Raw genomic sequence first — 26,756 nt, forward strand, 5'->3', positions numbered from 1 at the left:
GCTGTCTGTGTTTGCTGCACGCTGATTGGCTACTCAGAGACGGAGGCGGGGCTTCGTCATAACAATGCATTTCAAGGAACATACACGCGCCAAGGAATGTGTTCTATTGCTGGTTGCTAACGTTACCATTCCACACGTTTAACGGAATAACCTGCTCCGATAAACGCCGCCGTTAACGGACAGGTCCGCTCAGCAGCCTCTGGAAGAGCCTCCTTGGTCCTATGCACCAGCTGGAATCGTGTGTTAGCTGACTAGCGTTAGCAGGCTAACAGCAGCTCTGTCGGGGACATTGTGAGAAATCTGTCGGGAGGAAACAGCAGTCGGTTGATTGTCAGGTAACGTTAGTTTGTGTCGGGTGGCGGTGGTCGGTTACATGTGAGGATCACTTGATGGGACACGGCATTTCGGAAGCTCAAACACCTGCCATCCTCCCACTTCTCACCGAGCAAGCAAACTAGCTAAGAAAGTAAGCTGTGGGCTATGTTGTTGTTGGACAACTCACACTTGCGAGCTAAACCTGTCCACACAGCGCGTGTCTAGTTAGCATGTGAGCTGCGTGCTTTGAATATTTTGCAATTATTCAGCAAATGTCTCGACTGTGTATCAACACGATGGCTCGCTAACAGCGTCTGTCTGCAGCTGTGGAGTCCTGTTCTGTTGGACAAAGCATTAGCCTAGCGTGGCTAAATGTAGCTGCTCTCCTTCAACAGCGGACGTTGATTTAGCCTCAACAACAAGGAACCAGCATCTACTACCACGATACTGTTTCTCGTGCATGCAGTGATGTGTTCAGGGCTTTGCATAATGTTAATAAGAAACAGCGTTAGGACACAGAGGCCTCCTGAGTTGTATGGTAACGAGAGGTCCTGCTTGCCTTCAACATCTTTTGTTGTTGCTTTGTCTTTTGAGCACATGGCTTTCCATGTTTGTGTTCAGGCAGGCTACAGCGACCCCTATTTATGCTGTCCCTTACCATACACTGCATTAATTACACTGCCACTCAAACACTTTTGAGTACACTGTGTTTGAGCATTTTGGTCAAACTGTACACACGTATTTTATACCCTAAAACTAAAATACAACGAAGGTATATACATGAGGTAACTAGAATACGTTTGTGACTTTTCACTTCATTGGAAAAAACATGAATCTTATAAGAAGATGCCAAGATGTTAATTAGTCACCTGTAGCAGTCAACATATTGCTATGTCTAACAGTTGTGTATTTTAACCATGTACACATACTTTTCTTGTGTATTTTCTATTTATCATCAGAATGGCTTTATTGTCATTGTACAAGTACAAAGAAATTGGGGTAGTACCTTTCAGATTCAGTGCAATTTAAGACCAAATAAAGTAAGAAGGTTCAGCATAAAGTTAAGTAAAAAGTAAAAACGGTATAAAAGTTAAGAATAGCTGTACTATTAAAAATAGTAGTATATACACTATGGACAGGATATGCACATCCAACCAGTTTATGGCACAGGGGTCAAGTATGAAGACAGTTTGGTACATAAAGAACTAATGAAAGTATATTTAAGCATTTAGCTTAGTTAGTGTAGTGTTCACCATTAATATACATCTAGAAACTGGAGTGAATTGGTCCTTCAGACCTACACTATGTTCAAAACACAGACAAAGTAATTTACCAGAGAAGGAAGGTTAGTGAAACAGAAATACAGTGTTTTGACATAAATTATTCTGTGAACAAACCATACCTGATATCTGTTTGCTACATATATGCTCCATTAAAATATAAAGTCACAAACGTTTCTGAAATAATTTTTTTAATTTAGTGAATATACAGCATTGTTTATCTTTAAAATTGACAGGGTAAGATTTAACCTAAACTGTAAATTAAAGGAGTTGTTACCCAAGTTTTGTCTGCAAACCTAGAGTGCTCATCAGAAATGACCAACAATTTAATGTTATTACTTCAAACCCCATTTAATCAGTTTATAGTACATAATTCTGTCTTATATCTAGTTTTTGGGTGTGTGGTGTAACACATGCGATGAGGGAATCAGGTAGATCATTTTTGGAAAGAGATAGTAGAACTAGTCACCGTGATTTTTATTTTTTACCTCTTGACTTTCCATAAAGGCTAGATTGTGTGCGCAGTTTTGATGGACAAAATATAAGAAGCAGTATTCTTAATTGGTCAATTTGTGTGTCTTTGCAGTGTTAAGACAATCAGAGGCAACATATAAGTGCCTCCGCTGTACGGTTTCCTTTCCCGGAGTGTGACTCGTCTGCACGACGTCACCAATGCGACCATGGGAAATAGCAGTAAATAGGCTGCCACCAACAGCCCCCTTAAACCCGAGGAGGTTCCTTGGAGAGCCCTGTAACGCTCCAGTGCATCTCAGGAGAAGGTAAAAACTCTCTTTTTCTGTCTTTCCTCAAATCATTTAGAGATAGCTTTGGATAATTTTACACTGTAGATAATTTTAAAAAGTATTCAAACCAAGCGTTGGATGCTTTCAACATCAAACAAATGTCATCGTGTGTGACTCATGTTTCCTTACCCACAGGCAAAAAAAAAACCTAATCTACACCTTTTCTCTCTTTTTTTTCCCTGAAAGTAAATTAAAAAAGAAAACGCTTGTTACAACTGACAGATGGACCGTTACACATACAGATTTTCTTGCTTGCGAATGTGACATGTATTATAATTATATTTTGACAGGATCATAGACCACATATTTTAAACAAACACTGATAATAGATCAACAGTACGGCATTAAACTGAACACCCCAGGAGTGGTTATTTTATAAATTTACCAGAATGATATATCCGTACTGTTAACAGGGCGAGAATTGTGTTACTGAGCAGTTGTTGTGATTTTAGTCAGTTTGTAAGTGCTAATTGACTAAACTGACTACAGGAATGTTTAGCTAAATACATTTAAATGAGCTATGTGGAAAGGCAGTCGTACACCTGCGTCTTCTATTGAATAATTCATACCACATAAAGGCCTGTTAATGTAGGATAATTTATTGAAATATATGTGGCAAATATATATTTTATGCTCTTCCAGCCCACCAGTGAGACGCCAGTGGGGGAGACGAGACAGACCTGTACTGCACACTTCTCTGGTCCAGGATGAGAACTTCCATCATCTGCTTTTCTCCCAACATCACCAACAGGTTCCTTTAGATGAGTCCAGACAATATAGCCACACCAGCACACCACCACGCATGCTTCACCCTGCTGCTCACATGCCTCAGCAGAGCCCCATCATGGTGGATCTACACGACCAGGTAACAGAACAACAACAACTGGACGTGTTCAAGTGAAGCTATAACATTGATTAAATCTGATTTATCAGTTTTTCCCAAATGTAAATAACGCATAACTTTATTATGATACATGCAGAGTGGTCTTTAAGCGCTGTATGATGAATAGTATTTGGCAAACAGGCTAATGTTTGAGGCAGATTGTGGAGTCACCCCATCTCCCCCCACTTCTCTTCTCAAAAGATGCACCAGGGATCGGTTCCAATATCATACACTGTTACGACGGTGACGACCCACGGATTTCCTATCCACACCGGGCAGCCCCTGCCAGGGTGCAACACTCAGCAGCTCCCAGCATGCTCGGTAATGTTCAGCGGACAGCTCTCTCTGCTCTGCTGCCTTCCTCCTCCTGTGAGTTTGAAAAGGAAGAGCCCAAATGTCAGTGGCATCCATGTAGCACACCATACCAGCCATGCAATCTGTCACTGTTCATGACTAACAAATAAGCTGCTGCTGTTACTGTCTTGATGGTAGCACACTTCATATGATTCTGTTGTACATTTTAGTTCATTTGTGGAGTTAAATTAGACTTCAGATTGATGTGTGATGTTGCTGGAACATATCTGACAATTGTTTTATTAAGTCTGGTGTTGCGGCAATATTGTTAGTGCTGTTTCATGTAATGCATCGCTTCTGTTCACATGCTTACAACATGCTTTAATTTTATAACTGGCTTACTGTGAACATGAGGAGCAAATGTGCTTTGGTTAGGCAGAGGCTGTTTCAAAGTGAGTTTAAAAGCAACACTGACTTATTTATGTGTCTCTTTCTGTGCTTCTTCTCTTCTCAGCTTATACAGGCATGTACCATGCAGCATATGCCAGTGTCTTATCAAGCCTTTCCACCCCTGATCTCCAGCGAACATTTTGTATTGCACCCGACCCCATCTGTACCCCCCCACCAGCCGCCGCACCTTACTCCTTTGAGCCAGTTTGTCCCTTTACAGCCTCAGCACCCACGCATGGTTAGTAGTCTACAGTTTCTACATGTTTATCAATGAAAACACACCACAGAGTGGGGCTGGGCGATAAGGGCAGAATCAAATATCACAATGTTTATGACCAAATACCTTTATCAAGCTCAGAAAATCACACTTTTACTGTAATGCAGGAAAAGACAACATAGTAATATCACCATATTACAATATTCAAAATGTAAGACGATATCTATAAAATATCACAGTATCAATATAATATCGATTTATTGCCCAGCCCTACCACAGAGGATGCAAAATGTAATCATTATATTGTCTGTTTTCACACACACACACACACACGTCTAGTCAAATAGCAACCTTTTTCTTTCTCCTCTCAGCCTCTACAGAGGGTAGAGAATGAAGTTGACCTAAGAGGGGACCAGCACCCATTAGGGACTTTCTCCTACCCTCCGTCTCATCACCCACCAGCGCTGCCTCCTTCTTTGCCCCTACAGTATCTTCCTCAAGAGCCTCTGCATCAGGAGCTTTCCTTCGGAGTGGTAAGGCAGCCTCTGAGACAAATACCTTTTATCTCCCAGAGAAAATAAAACTGCATGTGTGACTTATTTATTTATTTGATCCTGACATGTAGGACTGGGCGATATGGACAAAATCAAATATCATAATATCAGTATTTTGACAATATTGTAGGGATGACTATTGGTGCTTTGGTAAAATATTTACACAATGTGATTTTTGATAAATAATCAGTAATGTGGATATTATGGAGAAAGTGGGTAAAGGCAAATAATAGAACAGCTAAAACAGTTCAGTAAGTTCAGAAAATTAAATGTCTTTACTGTAATGCAGCCTTTAAAACCAGGAAAAGACACTTCTGCTGATCAAAATCTGATATCGATAAGATGATATCTAGTATATTGATATACTATTGATATATTGTCCAGCCCTAATGACATGATGATGATGATAATAATAATAATCATAATAATAATAACAAAATGTATTTATATAGCACTTCTCACAGACGGAGGTCACAAAGTGCTTTACAAGAGAAAACATAAAAAGTATCCCAGAGTTTTGGTGCTACAGCCTCAAAAGCTCCATCACCACACGTCCTTAGACGGGTGTGTGATCCAGTGGCTCAGAAACTGGCGGCCACTGTCGGGATAAAATACTGAGAAAACTTTTTTTTTTTAAAAGTTAAATAGATCTTTTCACAGTGGAAATGTGTACCTGTCAAACACCAATAACATTAATTGCTGCGTTGCTGTATTGACTTGACTGGATCATTAATGTTGTAATTATGTCCACCTGTGCTTTTCCTTTTATGGCAAGTTGAAATGTCTGTTATTTAAAAGGTGTATAACTATAATTACTGGAACAATTAAGAAACAAGTGTTCTGATTTAATTTGACACTGTCAAATTACTGAAAAACACTTTTTGCACGTGCTTGTTTTTTGTTTGTTTGTTTTTTAAAAACTTTTTCAGCTTGTCCTTATTTCCTAAAGCCGTCACACATTTCAACAAAATAAGATAGTAAACTGTAATCACAGACTTTACATGATTCCATGCTTTTTGTTTTGTTTCTCTTCAGCCATATCCCCACATGCTGCCCCGGCGAGTGAGTGGACAAAGATACCGGTTACAGCAACCTCTCCCCCCTCCTCCACCCCCCCCATCTTACTACCCAGGCTTCCTCCCTTACTTCCTGTGAGTACATGCAGCGCGTTCATTGCCAGTCAGTTCTGATAGTTGCAGAGCCTGTGCTGCTAATGAGCACAGTTACGATGCAGTGATTGTATTTAAGTTTTCTCAGCAGGTTTTCTCTCTCTGCTTAGGTCAATGCTTCCTGTGCCTCCAACAGCAGTTGGCCCAGCCATCAGTCTAGACCTGGATGTGGATGATGTGGAGATGGAGAACTATGAGGTCAGTGAAAAAACTACACTGTGTATTGTACATGAATTCTGATCTTGCAGAATTATGTATAAGTGTAGCGGGGGGCATCTTATAATCATGGTCACCTTTATATTCAGGCCAATAAGGTATTGAGGAACCAATTATTTTATAACATCTGAAGTTTAAATTATTTTTTATGGTAGTTACAGCGACAGTTTGAATGGCTTTGCAAATTTATGCGGTAAGGAAAATAAATCTTTACTGTGGCAGCTCTTTATACAATGAAGTTCTCATTTAAAAAATATGTGGCCAGAAATTCAATGTCCTAGTGGAACTAAAACATCATCAACCGTGTCCTGTCTCTCCCTCTCTCCGTAGGCATTACTGAATCTGGCAGAGAGGTTGGGTGAAGCAAAACCCCGTGGACTCACTAAGGCTGATATAGAGCAACTTCCGTCCTATAGATTCAACTCAGAGAATCATCTATCTGAACAAACGCTGTGAGCCTTTACCTTCACTTTACAGCACATAATCCTTCCATATAGATGTATCTACATCCTGGTAACGCCTCCTTTTCTTCTCCTCAGGTGTGTTGTGTGCTTTAGTGACTTTGAGTGTAGGCAGCTACTTCGGGTATTACCTTGTAACCACGAATTCCACGCTAAGTGTGTGGATAAATGGTTAAAGGTAAGTTGATGCAAGTTTTAACAGTGACGTCACCACAGAGCCCTTTAATACATAGTGCTTAATGTCGCCATACTTTAAAAGTGTCGTTTCCGCTTGACTTCCAGACCAATCGCACTTGTCCCATCTGCCGAGCCGATGCCTCGGATGTACACCGGGAGGTGGAGTGAGAACTGTCTCTAAGTGCTGAACTGGAAAGCTGCACACACCAGAGTTTGTCCCAAAGCTGGGGATACCTGCCACCTAACCTGCGTCCTCCAGTAAATATAGCTTACCAACCCACTACTCCTGCCCCTTCCTAAATAATAAGCAATCCAGGATTTGTTTCTGGAGCCTGTTGTACCTCTGCTGTGCTTCATTGTCCGAGTCACATGAAACCCACTGCCTATTGCAGCCTATAGCCAGAGTTCTGGGATCGCCAGCCAGTTCTTTCTCTGCCCCCTCGTCGCAGATTCCAAAGATTTTCCCTACAATGCATTATTTGCTGCTTTTGTTTACAGGGTTTCATTTTTATTTAGTGGATTTGGTTGTGGTGTTCATGACTAGTGGGAGTCCTGCATTGGAAGAAGTGAGTCAGGAGCCTGGAGGATGATAGGCTGGACACCTTGTGCAATTAGCAGAAAAATAATAGGAGTACTTCAACATGGGTATCTGTGTTTGGAGGCGACGCCTGACCATCATAGATGCATGTTTGTGTAGGTGTTGGGCAAACTGACTTGTTAATAATGTATGTTCTGCAATAATGTATTGATCATTTCAACAGTTTTATCCCTTATTTGTTTTAGATTTGCCAATGCTATTGTGAAAGTGTGACTTGCTGTGGTTAAATGCAGATTCTGTTAAGCCTGAGGTTATGGACTGCAAGTGATGGGACATGCAACTGTGGGGTATCCTCAACCCCAGATAATCCACTCTGGAACACACATCTGTAAAAAAGCAGTCTTGGATTAATGGACTGCGTCCTTTTTGAGGTCATCCGGCATAACTGCACAAGTGCTACATCCATCCTCCACGTGAGCATTGTTCCTCTGGCAAGTGTGTATGCGTGTGTGCATATTGAGTGTGTGTGTGCGTGCGTGTGCGTGTGTTTGTCCTGTTCACAGAGCCAATGCATTGTGTAACCACTGGATACAGGGCAGCATGCTAGAATTTGCATGAACTGTTGATTCAGTTGATTCAGCAATATTTTAATCAAGCATTGCCACCAAAATTATCACATTTAAGAAAAAGAAGAAACAAAGAAGCATACTAAAAGAACTGCTTGCTTATTCAGAAAGCACCGTGAGGGAAGACTAGCATGTGGTTCCATCCCGACTGCGTTAAAGGAATGGAGTCCTCGTCGGAAATCTATGCTGCTGTCATATAGCTCTGGAGGCCTGTGCAGAAAGCAATATGTGCAGTGAGTGGCGAGTTTTAAACGAACATTTTCTTCCCCTTTTAGGAAGACTGGGCTTTTTATTTCTTTGTTTGTGAGCCAAATCCAATATACAGATATAGCCTACTGTTCAAGATTTCAGATCTGCCTTCTTATGACCTTGACAAGCACAAACCTATTACTAATCCTGAAAATACTTTGTCATTTTCACTTGTTTTAAAAGTATACCATTTTTAAAAGGTTTATTTATTGGTTTTATCTTCTAGAGAAAATACATTGAAGGAAACAGTGGGAGCACTAACAATGTTTGTGTATGGTATGTGTTATATTCTGGTCACTTGGTCAGGTCACCGTCTTAGGCCATGGTAATGGTGTTGTAAAAGAGCAACTGTATGTATAGCTTCAGTGTGAATGCTTTTAGAACGTTTGAAGACAGAAGAATGTTGAAAACCCTTGTAGAAGTCACTGGTGTCACTCCGCTACGTTACGCCAGCTGTCTGTATCCCAAAGTGATCAGGACGGGGTTCAAATGACACAGAGCGGGAGTGTTCAGTAGTGTAGAAACACTGTTAGACTTCTAGTTCCCTGCTTGTGTTCACACACACACACACACAGAAAAAAAAGAGAGAAAAAAACAGGATACATTTGGGGTGGGAGGGAAAAGAGCGACTAATGAAGTTTTGCTTTGGATTCACTCTTGTCTCTTAACTGCCCCAGTAAGCACTAACTGGCAGTTGTAACCTTTGCTTTTATGTGTAAAGGGATCTTGCCTTTTTCTTTACTTTTGTGTCTTAAGTAAATGTGAGTCTTTGACGTGTGTGCCACCTTCAAGAGAAAAAAAGAAGCCATTTAATGAGTTAAACCCACAGCTTTGAGAATTAACCTATGTGTATACATATCTATTCGCTGGCATATATTGTAAGTTTAAAAAAAAAAAATCACTCAGGGCCTCTCAGTATATAAAAATAAAGGACAACAGTCCAGTTCAAATGGAAAGGATGCCATGAAAAGGGTATATCTGAATTTAGTTTGGTCGTTTTCCTCAGACCATAAATGATTTAATGTAATCAATTATAATATTCTGTTTTGTCTGAAATAGTAGATATTACATCATTTAAAGACAGGCATGCAAGAAAAAAATCACTAAATATGTTATTCACTGAAAAGAGGCAATGTACACTGCAACTCATTACAAAGTGTATTATTCCAACCTGTTTGACTTTTGTTCTTGTACTCAAACCATATGTTCAGACATAGCGGTTCATTTCTTAATGTGCCACGGTGCGCACTATCCCACCTAATTCCAAATCTACTTCAAAGGTGTTTGCATGACTTAAAAAAAAAAAAAAACTGTGTTATAGTGGAGGATATCTCAAAAATCTGGTGGGGACATATTTAACGGTGCACAATATGCATGCTTGTCAACCAGATCCCAACTGATTTTTAGCTCTAGTTGGCTTTGGGTTCTGGGGGTTTGGATCTTAACGCTCAGCTGATAACTGCCATGCATTGTACTGCACACATTTGTAATAGAACTGAATGACTACAAGATTTTATTGCGCTAACTTCATTTTATAGAAGAGAGAGAAAAAAACTGGTCTTGAATCCAGAAATTCTTACATACATTGTGTTACTGTTATTGCCCTAACGACTGAAAATTACATGCTCCGAGACTACTGTAGTTTATCAAAAGCCATAGTGAAAAGGTGCTAGATGTTCTGCTTTTAGGTATGAAAACTCACATGCGTGAATGCAATAGTTTGTCATGGATCCCATGTATTCTTAAAGCATGTTATACTAATACCCCTGAACAATGTCAGTGAAAATCAATATAGTTTAAGGGATTTTAAAAAATGAAAGTGTTGTCATACTTATTTCAATGTAGTACTGTACCTGCCTATCAGGCTCTTGCTCTGTGTATCAATTTCTTAAAATGTATTGTTCACATATAGATACCTTTAATTCATGTTAATGTTAGCACTATTCTTTTTTGAGTAAATATTTAATTGACAATATCCAGCTACCCTATTAAATAAAAAGAGAACCTCCCATTAAGGCATAGGTAATGAGGTAATTTTATAAAGACAACTAAGAATAGAGTCTTGTAGTCTTTCTGTTAAGAGTTATTAAATAATCTCACAGCTTGTGTGGTGCAAAAATGTGTTCCAATAAGCAGCTAAAATTTATTTAGGATTTGTGATTGATTGCTCAGTAGATGCCATTTATTGTTTACCAATGATTTTTGCTGTGGTGGGATAGCGGTTTACTGTTCTTACTCTCCCTGGCCTCGAGGGGTCTTTGCCTGAACACCAGACTACCCACCCGCCAACAGAGCCAGGGGCATGTGTTCTGTGTTAGGCAGATATTTTGCTTTGGTACTTGCACATTTACAGTTACCTCATTTTTTCCATGTTTGTATTGGGGAGGGTGGGGGGAGAAAACAACTAATATATATTATATATAGGAAATGGTTCTTATTAATGTTATAATTTTTCATTCCATTGGAATCATATTGTTTGTAGCATTTAACATAACTAGTTAGTGTATTATATATACATCTGTATACTGTTTGAAATTTTTAAGATTTGTACTTTTTTTAAATGAAAGTTGCTAGTTATGCTTTACCAAGTAGTGCAATCATATTTTTTTTTAATTGTTGTGGCTGATTTGAGAGGGTTGTTCACTAATAAATGTATGATGTATACCAATATCAAACTCGTCTTACATCTTTAGCCACTGAAAGGTTAAAAATGCAGTGCATAAAATAATGACACTCATCATCTCGGCACAGAAAACAGCTGCTTCTGACACACCTTGTTAGCACAGTAAAGTGTTATACATTCTCAGTGAACTCACGTTTTTAAAATGTTTTTAATTTATAGTTGGAAAATTACATCTTTACATGAGCCCATTTAGATGTTACAGGCAGAACAGTCATCTATGAGTAACCACAGGCACACTATGAGCAGACTCGTACTATACTAGATTAAGCCACATGTAAAAGCTGTGGCCAGTGTTAAATATTGTTTTTTCTTCTTTTTTTTATTTCATGAGCTTGAGGCAGTCTGCTTTACATAGTAACCAACCTGCATTTGGTCATTTAATGACAGATGAGTCAAAAAAAGAAAAAAAAGTATGGTAAATTTGGGTTTTTAAATATCTAACTTATGTACAGGTCATGGCTCATTTAAAACAGGGTTCCCATATTTCCTTTATGTCCAAATCCACCAACCTGCTCCCTGAAGTAGTACATTTGCTCTCCACGCAACATGGATTAACAATCACAGCAGTACCAAACCAAACTTAGACCAGCAGTTCTGTGCTTGTCAGTCACTGTGGAGAAAGCATGTGTAAACTTAAGGCAAAAAGTGCTGAATTAGGACAAATGGATCAAACATGAAGTCTCTGACATTACAATAAAAAAAAAATGGCCAAGGCATTCCCACTAACATAGTAATCCATACTTATCCATGCTCCATCCTGTGTGTATCAGTAGGTATTAATATAACCTGCCTTCCTCAGTTGCCCAGACATGAATTTGGGATATGATTCTGGTTTAGCACAAAGCTATGCTACCGTTTCAGGACATTTCAGTTGATTAAATCAATGCTTCAGCAGTTACTGGTGATAACGGACAAGAACTGACTGGTAAATAGTACAGAGATAATGGAAAACAAACTTCTTTGTCTGCATGGATACAAATACGAGTTCAAGGAAGGACTATATGTGATAACATTCAAGACTTTCCAGGCTATTGGGAACCCTGTAAACACAACCAAACAAGGACTGGATGCAGGGTGGTTTAAACTTTTCCAGGTTAGGATTTTATTTCAATGATCCCTTGTGCATAATGGCCATTTAACAAAAGAAGAAAAAGGGGAAGGGAAATGTTGTGGTTGGGTATTGAAGGAAAATGTTTCCACATAGAGGAGGTATGTCATCTATTAATCGTCCGTAAGATCTTGAACAAAAAGGACCTCGGAGCGGCTGAGTCCCGCCTCTTTCAGTGTGGGAGGGTTGGGCTGCTCTTCAGTCGGAAGGCAGGGCAAGACTCGGCGAGGGAAGTTTGTAACTATCTCAAACTTCTCTGGGGTTTCTTTCAAAGAGAAAAGGAAGTCGTATATTACCTGTGAAAGAAGAATTAGGCATGTGAATGAGCAAATACCTACAAGTGGAATTTTAAAAGATACCGAAAAAACACCGTTGTGGTTTGACAGTGCTGGGACAGGGTTCGACACCCGTGGATTAAAATACATTTTAACTTTTAAACCACTGGATCAGATTATCACCAGGTGTGTACTCACCGTCAGAGACTGCCCGAAGAGGAATCGTCTCTCTACTCGTGTATCATTAGGCAGCTTAAACACTATTTTGACACTTTCTGGATCATCTGAAGGCGGCTCTGGGGGAAGACATTCTGACTTCCTCTCCTTCTCCTCTTCAAGTGTCTGGAGTAACACAACATTAAAAAGCGACATGAAAAGAACTGGTAAATGAAGGTCTCTGTGTGTAGACTGTCATGAATTTGATGGGCAATACAACTCACTCGTCGTCTCCGCTCCTCAGCGAGAGCGCTCTGTCGGACTTTCTCCTCCTCTTGCCTCTGCTGCTCCTGCTCCTCTCTTTTCTTTCGCTCCTTCTCCTGGTCAGCACGGAGGGAGGCCAGGTAAGCCTCATCCTGCTGCTGTCTTAGCACTTGGGTCTGGCTCCTCTCCTCCCTGAAACAAAAGCATTCATCAGTACTTACAACATGAAACTAATCAGGTATCAGAGTGTGGCTTTACTTGAGAACATTTACACACACATCTCCTTTAAATGAGTAAGGATAAGACCCATCATTTGGAAACTAGTCTGCATAAAGATGTGTTGTTTCAACACCAACTGACTAATTTTGGATCTAAAACACTGCTGACCTGTCGCTGTAGAGATTCAGTGACCTCTTTAGCAGAGCCAGACTTTATTCAGCGCTGCAGTGCCTTTTGTATTAAAGTAAAATAACAAGTCAACCTTTTTAACACCAACACACGAGTAGGACAAGCAAAATGACTATGAACACCAAGTAAAAGATACTAAAAAGGGACATTTTTCATCTCCTTCAAAAATATTTCCAGGCAAATCATGGTCATTCTAAAAAACAATAATATGGTGAATTACTAGTACTCTTCCAAATTCATGTTGCAGAGCTTCTAGTAAAATTTCAGTGACACAGAAAAAGCAATTTCTGCAGAAATTCGGGTTCTCATTGAGACATGTTTGAGACTGAAATTTGACTGAACTGCCTCATAAACAAACTAGGCTGTCACTCGTTGAGCCTCCTTACCGTTCAAGGCGCTCTGACATCAGATATGTTTGGTTGGCATCCATGATGAAGGTGAGCTGATTGATGAAGTCCTCTGGCTGAATGAGACCCTCAAGCCTGCCCACCACTGTCATCTTGCGGTCCTTCAGCATTATCATGGCCAGGAACGGGTAGGTGTTCTCCCGCAATGCTTGGGACACTGAAACACACCCAAATATTACACAGTCAAATGTCACAGTGTCAACAATGCTGCTATTATAGATTTTGTACAGATTGTAGTTAGAACGTCAGTTCACTCAAAAAGCACACAAAACAAACCATGTCCAATTTGCCACTTATGGTAGGAACCATAGTTTGTTTTCCATTGAGACTTCTATTGCCAGCCCAACAAATAACAGAGGTGAATATCATTTTGTTCATGGCATTTAAAAGTATCAGAAGATCAGATTAAGAAAAACTCAACATGTATGATTTTTCTGGTTACTGAAGATAAATCACAGAACTCGCTGTCAGTTTAAATTTTTGTATGCTTCTCAAAAAAAAGATAATTTTCATTCGACTCCTTTGTTTTAAGGGGGCAATATAAGTCTCAGCAGACTCAAACTCTACGAATATAAAACCAAAACTACCTGCATGGCTAAATAATTGTACCTCTTCTATGCCCATATAATGTGATCATGATAACAACAACCCAATTTTACTGATTAACATGGTGGGTAACATAAGAATAAATCTGCATACCTCTGTAGCCCTCAGGCTTGCTGGTTGAGCATGCCCAAAAGAGCATTCGTGTGTTGAGGAAGGCTATGACCTCTTCTGTACATAACGTGGAGCTATAAAGTAACAGAACAAAACAAACCACTTAACCAGGATCACCATTAACATACATAGTACATAGAGAGTCATATTAAACTGGAGCCTATGTTCAAAGACCAAGCAGTAGGACTGGGCGATATGGACAAAATCAAATATCACGATATTTTAGACCTAATACCTCGATATCGATATTACAACAATATTGTAGAGATGACTGTCGATGCTTTCACAAAATATTGATACTATGAAATCTTTTATAAATAATCATCAGTAAAGTGGATAATAAAAAAGTGGACAGCTAGAACAGTCTGGTAAGTTCAGAAAATTACATATTTTACTGTAATGCAGCATTTAAAACCAGGACAAGACAACTCTGATGACATATCGCTATATTACGATATCCAAAATCTAAGACGATATCTTGTCTCATATCACGATATTGATATAATTTCAGAATATTTCCCAGCCCTACCAAGCAGCCAAAACTATTTCAAGCAACTACATGACACACTGCAACAACGGGCACTATATAACTCACTGAGGACTGACACTCAGGTGATGTAGCTATGAAATCATGTCACATACCGGCAAAACTCGTCAGTGTCTTGATGATCCTCCCCATGAAGGTACACTAATAGGTAGCGGAGCTCCCGTTTGGCATCATTCAGTGCCTACGTGAAACAAACAAAAGCAATGCAACTTACTGCACGTTTAACGTATTAAAGGATGTGATTGTTGACCTTCTGGTAGAGAGAAGAAGATCGATCCCATTCTTATATTTTACATTAAATATGAAGCCACAGTTAGAGCTTGAATAGCTTAGCTGAGCACAAAGAGTGACGTGGCTTTGTTTCAATTCAAAGCTCACATATTATGCAAAATGTACTTTCATGTTTTTTTCCAACATAATGTGTCGCCACTGTGTGTAAAGACCCACCAAAACTATGGGAAAAGACTATTCTCTCTCTTTTTCTCCGGTTCCATCTTTCAATGAATGTGTGCAAAATTTGTCTCCCTTTATAACGTCATAAAGGGATTGTTGACCGTCCTTGCCCAATGAAAGCGACTTAATCAAGTTTTGAAATGAATCAAAGTTGTTGTTGGCTGCAAGAACGAACACAGCAGTCTTTATGTTCTCCCATCATCAAAGGAATGGAAGATCTGATAGGTGAACCTCATTTTTGATTAAAATGTCCCCACAACGACTGGAAAACTGTGTGTGTGTGTGTGTGTGTGTGTGTGTGTGTGTGTGTGTGTGTGTGTGTGTGTGTGTGTGTGTGTGTGTGTGTGTGTGTGTGTGTGTGTGTGTGTGTGTGTGTGTGTGTGTGTGTGTGTGTGTGTGTGTGAGATGGATTGATACCGGCTCTGTGTGACCCGCCTTTAAACTTGGAAGCGTCAAGTTTTGTCCTGTTTTCTGCTGTTTTACTGTTTATTTAGCAGGTTGGCCTGTTTAACTTGGCGTTAGCATGTCGTGCAGCTGTCACAGGTAGCGATGCTAGACTAATGTAATATTGAGGGACAGTCAAGTGACACTGTGTAAACATTAAGCCATATTGAAAGCCAACTAAATAACGAAAGTAGTGAGTTGGATGTTGGTAACTGTATTTCATGTTGCTTTTTTAACTGCAGCGATAGCTTAGCTAACTTTGTTGTTACACGTTAGCCTGCTCCGTGATTCTCACCAGTTTGAGTGTGTTGCTGATGTAAATTTACTTGATAGACATGTCATGAAAGTAGCAAAACATGTGTGAAAAAGAAATGGTCAAACTGCAGGAATTCATTTGATTGCCAACACTGTAGCATTGATTAGGAGCCAGCAGCTAACTTGACCAGACCATAAAGCTGTAGTGGCCCTCTGTGGGAGAGTGTAAAGTCAAGCCAAGGCTAATGCATCCATTCTGGTCCACAGACTTACTAAGCGTTACTGTTATACTAGTATTAGTGACGCTACTGCAGCTCTGTTGCACTTCAAATAATTATGAATATAATACTGTCAACAGCCCTCGTCTCTCCTGTCCATGAGCAGCAGCAGCTCTCAATTGCAGACACAGAAACAGCCCATCAAGAAGGACTGAAACGCAGGGGTACAGAATTATGCAAGAAAGCATAATCTCAGTGCTTTTTCAGAAAAAACTTAAGAGACATGTTTTGGGGACCTCAGAGTCTGTTATTGAAGTAGTATAATATATTATTAAGAGTATAATATGCCAACTTTCACAGATTTAAGACTAGAGCTGTATCAATCTTCTCATTTAACTTAAGAGAAGGAAAATACGTAAGTATATCCCAAAGTTAAAAACTTACTTTAAAACCAAGATGAAATGAAAAATGCCTTTCTAACCATTTTAGACCACAGTATATTTCCATATTGTGCATTATAATTAAGTATGTGCCAAATATACTCGTATTTTTCAAATATAGTCATATTTTAAATAAATGACGCAAGTATGTAGTTTGATCCAAACAATTTCAACAAATTATATGACACCCTCGCATCAATCAATCTCTTAGTGGCACAGAGCTGAGATTCATTATGACATGCACCCTTTTTCAACGTTCAAATTAAAAATCCCTGTACTGCCAGTCTTTCCTGTTTCACTCAGAAATACGTCATGATGTAGAAGTTAGATGTTCTCAAAATGCTTTTTCATCTGGACTTTTAATGACAACAAACAAACATGCTTTCAAAGTCAGTATCTCTGGACTTACCTGGCTGTATGTTCCCTGGTAAAACACAGGGTGTGACCGTCCATACTTCTCCTCAAAACTTTGAATGAAGGACACAACATCTCCAACAGGGTCTGTCACACGACCACGAGGATCTGGCCTGATGAACCGCAGGGCGAACCTTGAATAAAAACACATCGTGGGGATTAGTTACTGTCCTCTATCTAGCAGCTGCAAGTGTAACTCAATGTGCTTTAATTACCTGAATATGTCCAGAAGTGTGTAATATGTAAATCTGAAAGGTAGCATTATCAAGTAGTAACTCCATCCTAGTAAACCCTGAAAAACCAAGCAGACACATTAAATCCCCATGTATAAAAAACAGAATACAAACTCAAGATATGAGGGACGTTCTTTTATGTTTTGCATAATCAAAGTGCATTGAAAAGTGAGGCAAAATCAAATAACAAATGTATTATGTCAGAACAATAAGCGAGCTACACCATTAACAGAAATATAGTCCAACTATAATATGGCAGTGAGTCAAGCATTAATAATAGTACTGCAGAATACTGTAACAGGAACTCCATATCCTCTGCTGTGCAGGGACAGTATTCAACAACATCATCCTAAAGCACATACATGAAACCCTGCAGACCTACCCTGGGTTGTGGCCTTGAGACGATGTAACTATATACTCTATGGTCTGCTGTATTGACTTGTAATGGTCTGGATGGTGGAGGGTTAAACACACTGGGCACTCCTTCCTGCTCATTAAGTCTGTCTTGTACTGCAGCCTGAAACAAATACATTTAATCCCATCAGACTCAGGTCTTTTAATTAACCAAAACATGACAGGTGAAGCGAGGCAATCAAGTTCACAGAATGTGTATAGGCATAAAAAAAGTAAACATAAAAAAGCAAATATCGAGTCCTGTGTGACTGCTGTAATGTGTGCAGTAACTTTACCTCTATGTTCCAATTATGCTGCTCTAATGTGCGACGACATTGGTCCATTGACTCCAAACCAGTCAGGTCCTGTGAGACATGAAAATAAATCACAATGAAGGCCTAAACAAACAGATAAATTTTTTTAAACATCGGCTTTCTTACGGGCTAACATTACTTTGCCCTGTCAAGTCCTTCATAAGCAATATAAACCCTCATAATGATATACAAATACACAGGCTTGACTGACAACTGGTATGAATTCATTAAATAAATTGATAAGCAACCATTTAAATGTATAAGTAGTATACGGCTATCAAACTCAACATTAACATGCACACAGAAAACCCCGTTAACATGAAGCAGGATGACGCTAAAGGTTAGCCGGTTAGCTCTCCAAAATACCGTCTGATTCTTACGGTTAGATTAAATATTTGTTACTAAATGTGGACTAAGACAACTGCAACAGACTACAGATTTTAAAAGGGGGAGAGTTAGAAGCATCTTCTTATCATAAAACTAATAATTAGTTCGATACAGAGCTGTCGAAACTTCAGTGACAGCTCGGCTAACGTGAACTGTTAATCTGATGTTAGCTACGTTTAAGTAAAGTCAGTATTCACATGGAAAATCCAGCACAAACGATGTCGATTAATAAAGCTGCATAATATATATTACATACAAATGACGGTAAAATATATATAAATCCACCCATGGCCCTTAAGAGTCTGCTAACTTGTTAGCTGGCTCAGCTAACGTTAGCTAGCTGTGCTAACGCTAGCTGTGACTCAAGTTGACGGGAAACGTTACCGGAGTTGACTATGCAGAAAGGGTTTAAACACGCCCTGCTCCGCCTGTGAGCGGTCATTCAGCATCAACTATACCGCATTAACACATGAGGTTTCAAAGAAAGCGTGTTAGTGTTTGAGTTGCGCTGTCTACCTGGAATTGGAGGAGTTTTTCAGTCTGCGCCTGAGATAATTCTGGTTCCTCTGGCGCCGCCATCTTACCTCGCCAATCATCTAGCAAGGCGTAGCAACGTCAACCGTCTGTTCCTGATGCCGGCTGAGGTCGCTGCTCTGCGGGCTGCTCTGTGCGCTGCCGCCGCCTGGTGGTCTGGAAGTCATCACAACAGGAACTACAGCTCACCAATCTGAGTTACCATAATGATGGTCCGCATGCTGTAACCAGAGATGTACAAAGATCATTGATGGAGATGAATGTATCATTGGTACATTAGGGCAGGGACGTCACTAGAGATTTATACAACAGGCACAGATTAAACAAAGGTATTGAAGTCAAGGAACACTAGCCTATCTCCTTTCTCTTAGATAAATTGCAGGTCGTAAGTATGTGATTCATACACAGGTTGAGAAATTGAGGACCATAAAACTGCATCATTAACACAATGTGACCTTTCACTGACATTTTTTTCACCTCTGTAAATAAAACAACTTCAGAAAGATCAGCCAAGATTCAGACAATGCTTGAGGGAGTGTGGAGATACCCTGGCAGAAATACCCTCCATATTTTCTGGGACTACCCCACTATCCGACCCTACTGGCTGATAATAGTAGAACACATTAATTTAATAATGGGGTTTGAGAATAAACATGTTTTCTGTACAATATATCTTGGGAATATCACACCCACAATGAATTAATGTTGGCAGCCATTTAAAAAAGTTATAACAAAAAGGTGGGTATCTAAAGAGCCCCCAACAAAAGAGGAATCATAAAAGAAATACATAACATGGAAAAGCTAACTTTCTCCCTGAATCAATGTATGGACACATTTTCCAGTTACTGGAGGAAACAGTGGCTCCTCAACACGACAACGTGTAATTAATCAAAATGTATGGGTGTAAGTAAAAAGGTGTGGATGTTTATATGTGTACATGTATGTATATTTTTGGAGTACAACAGCCCCCACTAGTGACCACAGAGAATATTAACAAACGGATTGTAAGCGTCTGTTTTGGATCTGTAATGATGCACTCTTAATGCTCACTGTATGGTCACACAAGAGGAACTATTTTTTAAATATAAAGACACAAACTGATCTCACAGAAAAATTCATAAAATAAACATAAACTGACTGGAGTGAACAACTCCTGAATATGTAATTGTATAATTGTACAAATGGTACCAATGTGACTCATTGACCTAATTTGTTATATTTTTTGACTGATTTATTTTTCTATATTTTCTGTATTCTTCTATACTTAATCTATACTTCAGATCAATTTAGATAATGCAGGACATTTGCTTTTCAAAATGTTTTCATGGTGCAGTATTGCTACTTTCACTGAAGTACATGGATATGAAACATCTTCCACCAATACTTGCTTGCGCTTGTGCTTGTGTGGAAACTAAAATATTCTTAGGATATTTTAGAAATCTTTGAGGTACGTTATGAACAGAGATACATAGGTCTATGTGTGTGACAATAATCAGGTGCCCAAATAAACACTGAAGCTTGTTTTTCTTCATAATGCACTTACAATGTAAAAGATAGAGGCCAAAACACAGTCATCCATAATAAACAATACACTGAAAATTTTATCTGAAGCTAATATGTAGTATCAGCTATACAATTTAGTCAAGTAGAAGTGTTTTAACATTACAGCCTTTTTTGATGCTAAAAAGACTGTAAATGTGACATATCTCCACTTGATATGATACTAACTCAGACCGCTGAAGCCTAATATAAACCAATAACGGCTAATTGTAACTCATCATCCCCAGAATACAGAATAAACAACAAGTACATTTGTAATTTATATTTACACATTTGGAGTTTTGGTTTTGCAGGTATTAAAAATATGGGTTACATTTGTGGAATTTCAGAAAAATATACCACTGTAATTTAAGACACCTCCCCTTCACACAGGCCTGATGAGGCCAATATCAATGCCATTCCTTAACTGAAAAGGAAAATCCAGTGAATTATGTGAATGCAAAAGTTAAATATCTCTTCAGGTTGACTTGTCAGTGTGATAGTGTACATTTAACAAAGACAAAGCTGACAGTATTCCCCACCAGGATCATTTAATTTCCTTATTGTTAAACATTAAGCAAAATATAAAGCAAACATTGCATTGTGGGAGTAAAATCAGGAAATCATCAGTCTCAGAATAAAACACATTGTAGAATTGTAATGTCCTCATTTCAAGTGTAGAGCCGCTCCTTGTCACTTTTTCCCCTCCACCATAATGATGTGGTATCCAAATTTGGTCTTGACAGGAGGGTCTGTGTACACAGGTTTATCCATGGAACTGATAGGCAAAGCAAATGCTGCATCCTGAAATGGTCCGACCATCGACCCTCGTGTCATCCAGCCCAGATCACCCTGTTATGAACACAACAGTCAAAAAACTAAACATAGTATGCACCTAAAATTGATACGGAGTCAGAAGCAAGTGAGTGAACATGAGAAAAAAAAAAAGGCTTGAATATATTCCAAATACAGAAAGAATATAAAAAAACCTATGAGCAAAGCAGGAACTTACAAACAATTACTTTCACAGCTTCAGTTACCAGGCAGTAGGTCACAGATATGAGAAACTTTGCGGTAAATAAACCAACAACTCAAGTATTAGGGGATGTCCCTGAGTAACATCAAAGTAGTTTCCCAGTAGCTGAGATAGCTGAATATAGCAGTGTAGGAGTTTTGGTGAGACGCAGACTTGAATAATATAAAGAGGCGTGCAGAAATCATCAACTGTAAAGACCCGTTTATCATCAATCTGGGATTTATCACCCATGCAGACTCTGACGTATAGGCATGTAGGTCATATCTATATTTAACACTTCCTGTATCTGTCCCATATTTATCACTGTATATTCAAGTGTACACCATCATAAAAAAGCCCCCTGCTTTAAAGTTTTAAGTGACAGTAAAGTGATCATCTTTAGTTTGTGGACTGTTGTTAAATAAAAAAAACATTTTTAAAGTAGTTTCTGACATTTCTGACATCGAGAGAATATTCAGCAGATCAATCAATAATGAAAATAATATATTGCTAATTACTAGAAATAAAATACTGATCTAAACCATACAGTTAGTATTATGGGATAATTTGAATCTGTAAGGTAGTTGAAAATGACTTGAATGAATGTTCTTACTCCTTGTCTAGCTTTGTCTTCACTGTACTGTGAGGCGACTTCACTGAAACGGACTCCAGCCTTCAGTTTCTCCATTGCCTCCATACATTTCCCATGTTTTTCACAGAGGATATGTCGGACCTGGGGACAACACAGATCACAAAAAGCAAAGTGAAAATACCTGGAACAAACAATGGTTCAGATGCAAACTAGAACTACTTAGCATGACTGGATTCCTTATGCTTAACAAACACAGATAAAGCATAGCAATAGCAGATAAAACCTCCCACACTCATTCATGCTGTTCTTTTGTGATCCAAAGCAGATGTTAGTGGTAACTTTTCCAGTTATGGAGAAAAGACAAACTGCTTGAAATACTTCCTACAAAAATATTGTAAGGATTCAAGAAGAAAGGAGCAATATTTGTTAAAAATAAATAAAATTGAGCTGGTAATAAAGACGGAACATCTCTAGATTTAATCATTTCAAATGCTGTACACTGAATATTGTAGTACATGGAAACTATGCCTCCTTTTAGATGGCTTATCTCTCATTTATAATGATTCATTCTATTATAGAGGTTATATTACCTCTTAACTCATTTCCACCCCCACATTATTGTTCCCCCACATTTTCTATAGATATTGAGATAACATTAATATCTTGAACTCTTATGGCACACAAACACATCCAGCTCTTTCTCCTCTCCTTCAAACTGACTCTGTGATACTAGAAGAGGAGGAGAGCTGTAGTCGTTTGGCATTAATAGAAAGTGAAATGCATACACCAGGGTTTTAGTGTGTGTACCTTGACAGCAGTGCCTCCTTTAGGTGCTTTTTCTTTCTTGTCAGCGTCTGCACCTCCTGAAGCACCTCCTAAACGCAGCAACACATTCAAGCACAGGTACAACAACCGTGAGGCCAATAAGAGCAGCAGTCACATTGTAACAAACAACATAAACTTAAACCATGCGAGCAAACATCATGAAGCACAAAGCTGTATGCTACTAGCTAGTAAATGTGGCTTTAAGGTAAAAGTACACAACACACCACTGACAGTAAGTAACTAATAAACCACTGACCTTTACCCCCCTTACCACCTTTTCCCTTTGGTGGCATTTTAGATGAAAGTATAGGTTAGTGAAATTCAAGCAACAATGAATATGATAAGCAAAGCAAAAGTGTGCTTGGAAAGTCTTCTTCTTTGTGGTTAAAAGCAACGTACATCCTTAATGTTGCATTACTGCCATCTGTCGGTGTAAATCAACTACTGCATTGTCCGGTTTGTCAGATTATTCCCATTGATGCGTTCCTATAAAAATGATAAAAATCAATACATCAATCCACTTCAAATTCATATGGAGAAATAATAATCAGTGCATAACTTTGATATCACGAATGTCGCCTTGAAATTTAAATGGTCAAACTCTTTTATTAAGAATAGATACGTGTTTTGGTTTATTATCCCCATTCTCCCAATCTCATTTTTCAGAAAATAGGTGGAATAGACTTTTTACTATGTTGTGACTTTGATTGTAGCTCATTGCCGCTTGCATTTTCTGCTTTCCATGAGCAAACTCTATAGGAAATTACTATATAAACAACTCTATACCACAGAACACACCAGTGTTGAACAATAGATAGGTACATACTTTGGACTGCTGCTCATTTGGTTGATAATCGAAATTTGTTACAACTTGACGATTTCCATGAGAAATTCAATCTGCAATGTCAAAATATTATAATAGAGTTATAAAAGCCATACCAGTCTCTCTGAGGTCAGTGGATAAAGAAGACAACATGTACTCAAATATCTCTCTGGGGCCGAGGCAGCTTTGTATTAAAGGGATACACTCTTGTGACAATAAATGTAATAATAGAAACTTTCTATTGAAAGAATGTTATCCCAACCCAGTTAGAAGGAAACGTGTTTTCTAGGAGTTTGGAGCTGAAGAGGTTAAGAAAATAAGCAGCAGAAACATCTCATCGAATGTGAATCAATCTTTCTGGGGTGATATAAGGAGCTGGCTACAGTCCAAGGAGATTATCACCCCTGACAGTGACAGACAATCAAAATGTTGTGTTTTTGTTGAAAACGGGAAGCTTGACTTTGTTCTCAATGTTTTGTTGTTATTGAGGATGTTTTTTTAAAATCCATAAAGGTAGATACTTCAAAGCCAAACCTAGTTTAAATCAGTTTGGGAAATAGTAGTTATGTGAAAAGTAAGTCTCTAAAATGTGTTAGTAACAAGAATGCCCTGAAACTTTTTTCATTATTAGAGTTATATTGTATTTTTGTATATATTTTACTTTTTCCACTCCTTGATCTTATCTCTCTCTTCTTTCTTTCTGTTTTTGTTTTGTTCTGTTAAGCTCATCCTGAAGCAGAAAATGAAAATGTGAATAGAATACTTTCCTCTTCTTTGAGAAAATATTGGGAGGTTGCAGACAACTATTGTCCATACCACCATCCAGTGTACAGTCTCCAAACATATGTAGGGGAGAACGGGGGTTGGTTGTCACATTCATCAGATCTCGGGCCCTACAGGGCGCTGTTAAAAAGTTTTGGTACTGAACGTTTCAGAATTTAGGTGATATGCTACTTCAGAGGTCATTTCTGGAGTAAACTGCTTGAAATTGAGGTGAGAGGACGTTTAGTGTTTTTCATGTGAACATGTAAATATGCAACTCTTCAGTGTTTCTCTTCTGGGCTTTTACACAATGAGTTTACAATAAAACAATTATTACCATTAAAAAGTATGAAGAGAGAGCGATAGTTAGGTAGGTTTTTTCTTAGCTATGCCAAAACAGATGTTTGGTAGCTATGCTGATAGCAAAAAATCCCAGTTGGGGATGTTTGTCACATTCTCTTCAGGGTTGGTTGTCATGACATGTTGGTATATACATATATGGTGTCATATATCTAGTTCTTTCTTTCTTTTAAGGGCGCACTCACACTAGGCAATCGTACCGTGCCCAAGCACGTTTTGCTCCCTAAAATCCGGATTATTTGGCTAGTATGAGTGTAAGTGTACCGTGCTTGAGTACGGTACACTTCCCTTAAGATAACAAAATGACCAGGAACTTTGTCAGGAAGACAAACAACGGTCAGACTCCTCCAGATGTGATGCTCAGAGCCGTCAGAGAGGTGAAAATGAACAATATTGTTATATAAGGACAAAAAAGGCACTTAACGGAATGATTTTTCCTGTTTATGTTCTCTTGTTGCAGGGGATGTATTAGGTTGTTGTATTTCAATTAAACTAAACAAATAAATAAATATTTTTTTAAGACTGTATACATTTTTTATTTTTCCCCATTAAAATACCAGAGGGACAACCAACTCCATAGTGTGTGACTACCATCCCCATCATGGGGTTGGTTGTCACAAGTGCACAAGACATATTTGACGGCCTTTATCTTTTAAACAGAATCAACTGAAGGAGAGTAAGGCCACTCTATTCCTACCTGACACGTTAGGCTTTCATTACAAATTAAAAGGGAATTTATTCAGTTTATGGTTTATGAGGAATTCAAAGGAAGGTAAAAAAAAAAGTGCGACTACCAACCCCGTTCTCCCCTAATACATACATGTGCATTATCAGTGTGTTGAAGTTAAATCAAATTCATATATATCCTTACTTTTCTACAATGGAACGGATTTCACTGTCCTTTCTATCCAAGGTCCATTTCATACAAAGTGTGTCACAGTTCATCTAATTTGTCTTATAACTTAATTAAATTTAAAATGTATTTATTCAACAGAGACATGTATACTTCAGTAAACAGAATACTTCACCTGTAGTCCAGAAGTTTTAACCCAAGAGAAATTAAAATGTTATTGAAAAAATGAGAGTGACAGTGAGTATATTTCGAGAAAAAAAACGCAGAATTTCTGAGATTAAAGTCGCAAATATGCGAGAAAAAAACTCACAAATTTGCGTGGGTGTTTTATTTTGCCAAGAAATAAAAACACGGAGACTCCGCTGCTCGAACAGGACAGCCACACGTGTGATGTGACCGTCCTGTTCAAGCAGCGGAGACTCAATCACACGTCAATTGCAGCACTTCCACATACACTCACTTCCGTTATACTTCTTCAAATTTATGTGAAATAAACTCGGATATTTTCTGACATATGTTTTTTTTTCTCCGAAACATATCCAGTTTATTGCAAATGAATCATAGACTGTAAAGAAATGAATACAAAAATAAATACATTTATTAGAACGGAAGTTAGTGTATGTGGAAGTGCTGCAATTGACGTGTGGTCAGAAAGGTGATAGTAAATGTGTGGACGCCTGTTCAAGCAGCGGAGCCTCCGTGTTTTTATTTTACAATCTATTTAAGTATGGGTGTCTATAACGTTCGGTTACACAAGTATCTCCTTATTTGCTAAACCCAAGTGAAAAAGTACAATCAGATCAGTTCAAAATAAAATACCTTTTTTATTTTTTTACATATATGGCCCTAATACGCCCGTCGTACCATTTAAGTGTATTACATTTTAGTGGTGCAAGCCTATGATTAACATTGTACTTAGTCGAATATCTACAGTAAATTAAAAATATTAACCCATTTTTGCTGTGACAGATAAAAAGTGTCATTTCCCTCTATCCGGTGTCATGGCGTCGCTGGTTACCATGGCACCGGGAGCCAACACAAACGGTACCTACGCCGTTTGGCAGTCTACTCCCGGGACATCTTGCTCTCCAGCTCCGGACACAGG

General features: G+C 38.7%; 3 protein-coding genes across 7 annotated transcripts; 1 reads left to right on the forward strand and 2 right to left on the reverse strand.

Moving 5' to 3' along the window:
* Positions 1–57: 57 nt before the first annotated feature.
* rnf44 (ring finger protein 44) lies at positions 58–10,845 on the forward strand. Of its 5 annotated transcripts, none has more exons than XR_009925498.1 (12): positions 58–335; positions 2,182–2,374; positions 3,041–3,263; positions 3,483–3,650; positions 4,090–4,263; positions 4,614–4,775; positions 5,832–5,947; positions 6,076–6,163; positions 6,512–6,633; positions 6,721–6,820; positions 6,925–7,852; positions 8,095–10,845. XR_009925498.1 is itself a non-coding variant. In XM_062426038.1 (11 exons), exons 2-11 carry the CDS (start codon positions 2,268–2,270, stop codon positions 6,985–6,987), a joined length of 1,323 nt encoding a protein of 440 aa, XP_062282022.1. In that variant the 5' UTR covers positions 58–466; positions 2,182–2,267; the 3' UTR covers positions 6,988–10,845. The 5 variants fall into 5 exon arrangements, 3 of the variants coding, with proteins under 3 accessions (XP_062282022.1, XP_062282021.1, XP_062282023.1); XR_009925497.1 differs by having other exon boundaries at positions 6,925–7,830; positions 8,091–10,845; XM_062426038.1 differs by having other exon boundaries at positions 58–466; positions 6,925–10,845.
* Positions 10,846–11,057: 212 nt separating this feature from the next.
* On the reverse strand, positions 11,058–18,973 carry faf2 (Fas associated factor family member 2). Its single transcript, XM_062426009.1, has 11 exons — positions 18,865–18,973; positions 17,944–18,012; positions 17,637–17,771; positions 17,237–17,313; positions 17,017–17,155; positions 14,893–14,978; positions 14,233–14,324; positions 13,513–13,690; positions 12,739–12,910; positions 12,497–12,640; positions 11,058–12,319 (listed from the first exon to the last, which is right to left on the reverse strand). The coding sequence occupies exons 1-11, from the start codon at positions 18,925–18,927 to the stop codon at positions 12,137–12,139; spliced, it is 1,338 nt and encodes a 445-aa protein (XP_062281993.1). The 5' UTR covers positions 18,928–18,973; the 3' UTR covers positions 11,058–12,136.
* A 1,982-nt stretch (positions 18,974–20,955) lies between these two features.
* pin4 (protein (peptidylprolyl cis/trans isomerase) NIMA-interacting, 4 (parvulin)) lies at positions 20,956–23,236 on the reverse strand. Its single transcript, XM_062425756.1, has 4 exons — positions 23,110–23,236; positions 22,836–22,903; positions 22,050–22,169; positions 20,956–21,273 (listed from the first exon to the last, which is right to left on the reverse strand). The coding sequence occupies exons 1-4, from the start codon at positions 23,144–23,146 to the stop codon at positions 21,115–21,117; spliced, it is 384 nt and encodes a 127-aa protein (XP_062281740.1). The 5' UTR covers positions 23,147–23,236; the 3' UTR covers positions 20,956–21,114.
* Positions 23,237–26,756: the final 3,520 nt, after the last annotated feature.

This window comes from Scomber scombrus, chromosome 9, assembly GCF_963691925.1.
Source record: "Scomber scombrus chromosome 9, fScoSco1.1, whole genome shotgun sequence".
NCBI lineage: Eukaryota > Metazoa > Chordata > Actinopteri > Scombriformes > Scombridae > Scomber > Scomber scombrus.

Coding starts and splice junctions, on each gene's coding strand:
- rnf44 (XM_062426038.1), top strand. CDS start 2,268: ATGCGACCATGGGAAATAGCAGTAAATAGGCTGCCACCAACAGCCCCC. Junction 2,375..3,040: donor CCAGTGCATCTCAGGAGAAG/GTAAAAACTCTC, acceptor ATGCTCTTCCAG/CCCACCAGTGAGACGCCAGT. Junction 3,651..4,089: donor TCTGCTGCCTTCCTCCTCCT/GTGAGTTTGAAA, acceptor TTCTCTTCTCAG/CTTATACAGGCATGTACCAT.
- faf2 (XM_062426009.1), bottom strand. CDS start 18,927: ATGGCGGCGCCAGAGGAACCAGAATTATCTCAGGCGCAGACTGAAAAA. Junction 12,911..13,512: donor ATGTCAGAGCGCCTTGAACG/GTAAGGAGGCTC, acceptor CTTTTGTTTCAG/GGAGGAGAGGAGCCAGACCC. Junction 12,641..12,738: donor CTGAGGAGCGGAGACGACGA/GTGAGTTGTATT, acceptor GTGTTACTCCAG/ACACTTGAAGAGGAGAAGGA.
- pin4 (XM_062425756.1), bottom strand. CDS start 23,146: ATGCCACCAAAGGGAAAAGGTGGTAAGGGGGGTAAAG. Junction 22,904..23,109: donor AGGTGGTAAGGGGGGTAAAG/GTCAGTGGTTTA, acceptor TGCTGCGTTTAG/GAGGTGCTTCAGGAGGTGCA. Junction 21,274..22,049: donor AAGACAAAGCTAGACAAGGA/GTAAGAACATTC, acceptor TGTTCATAACAG/GGTGATCTGGGCTGGATGAC.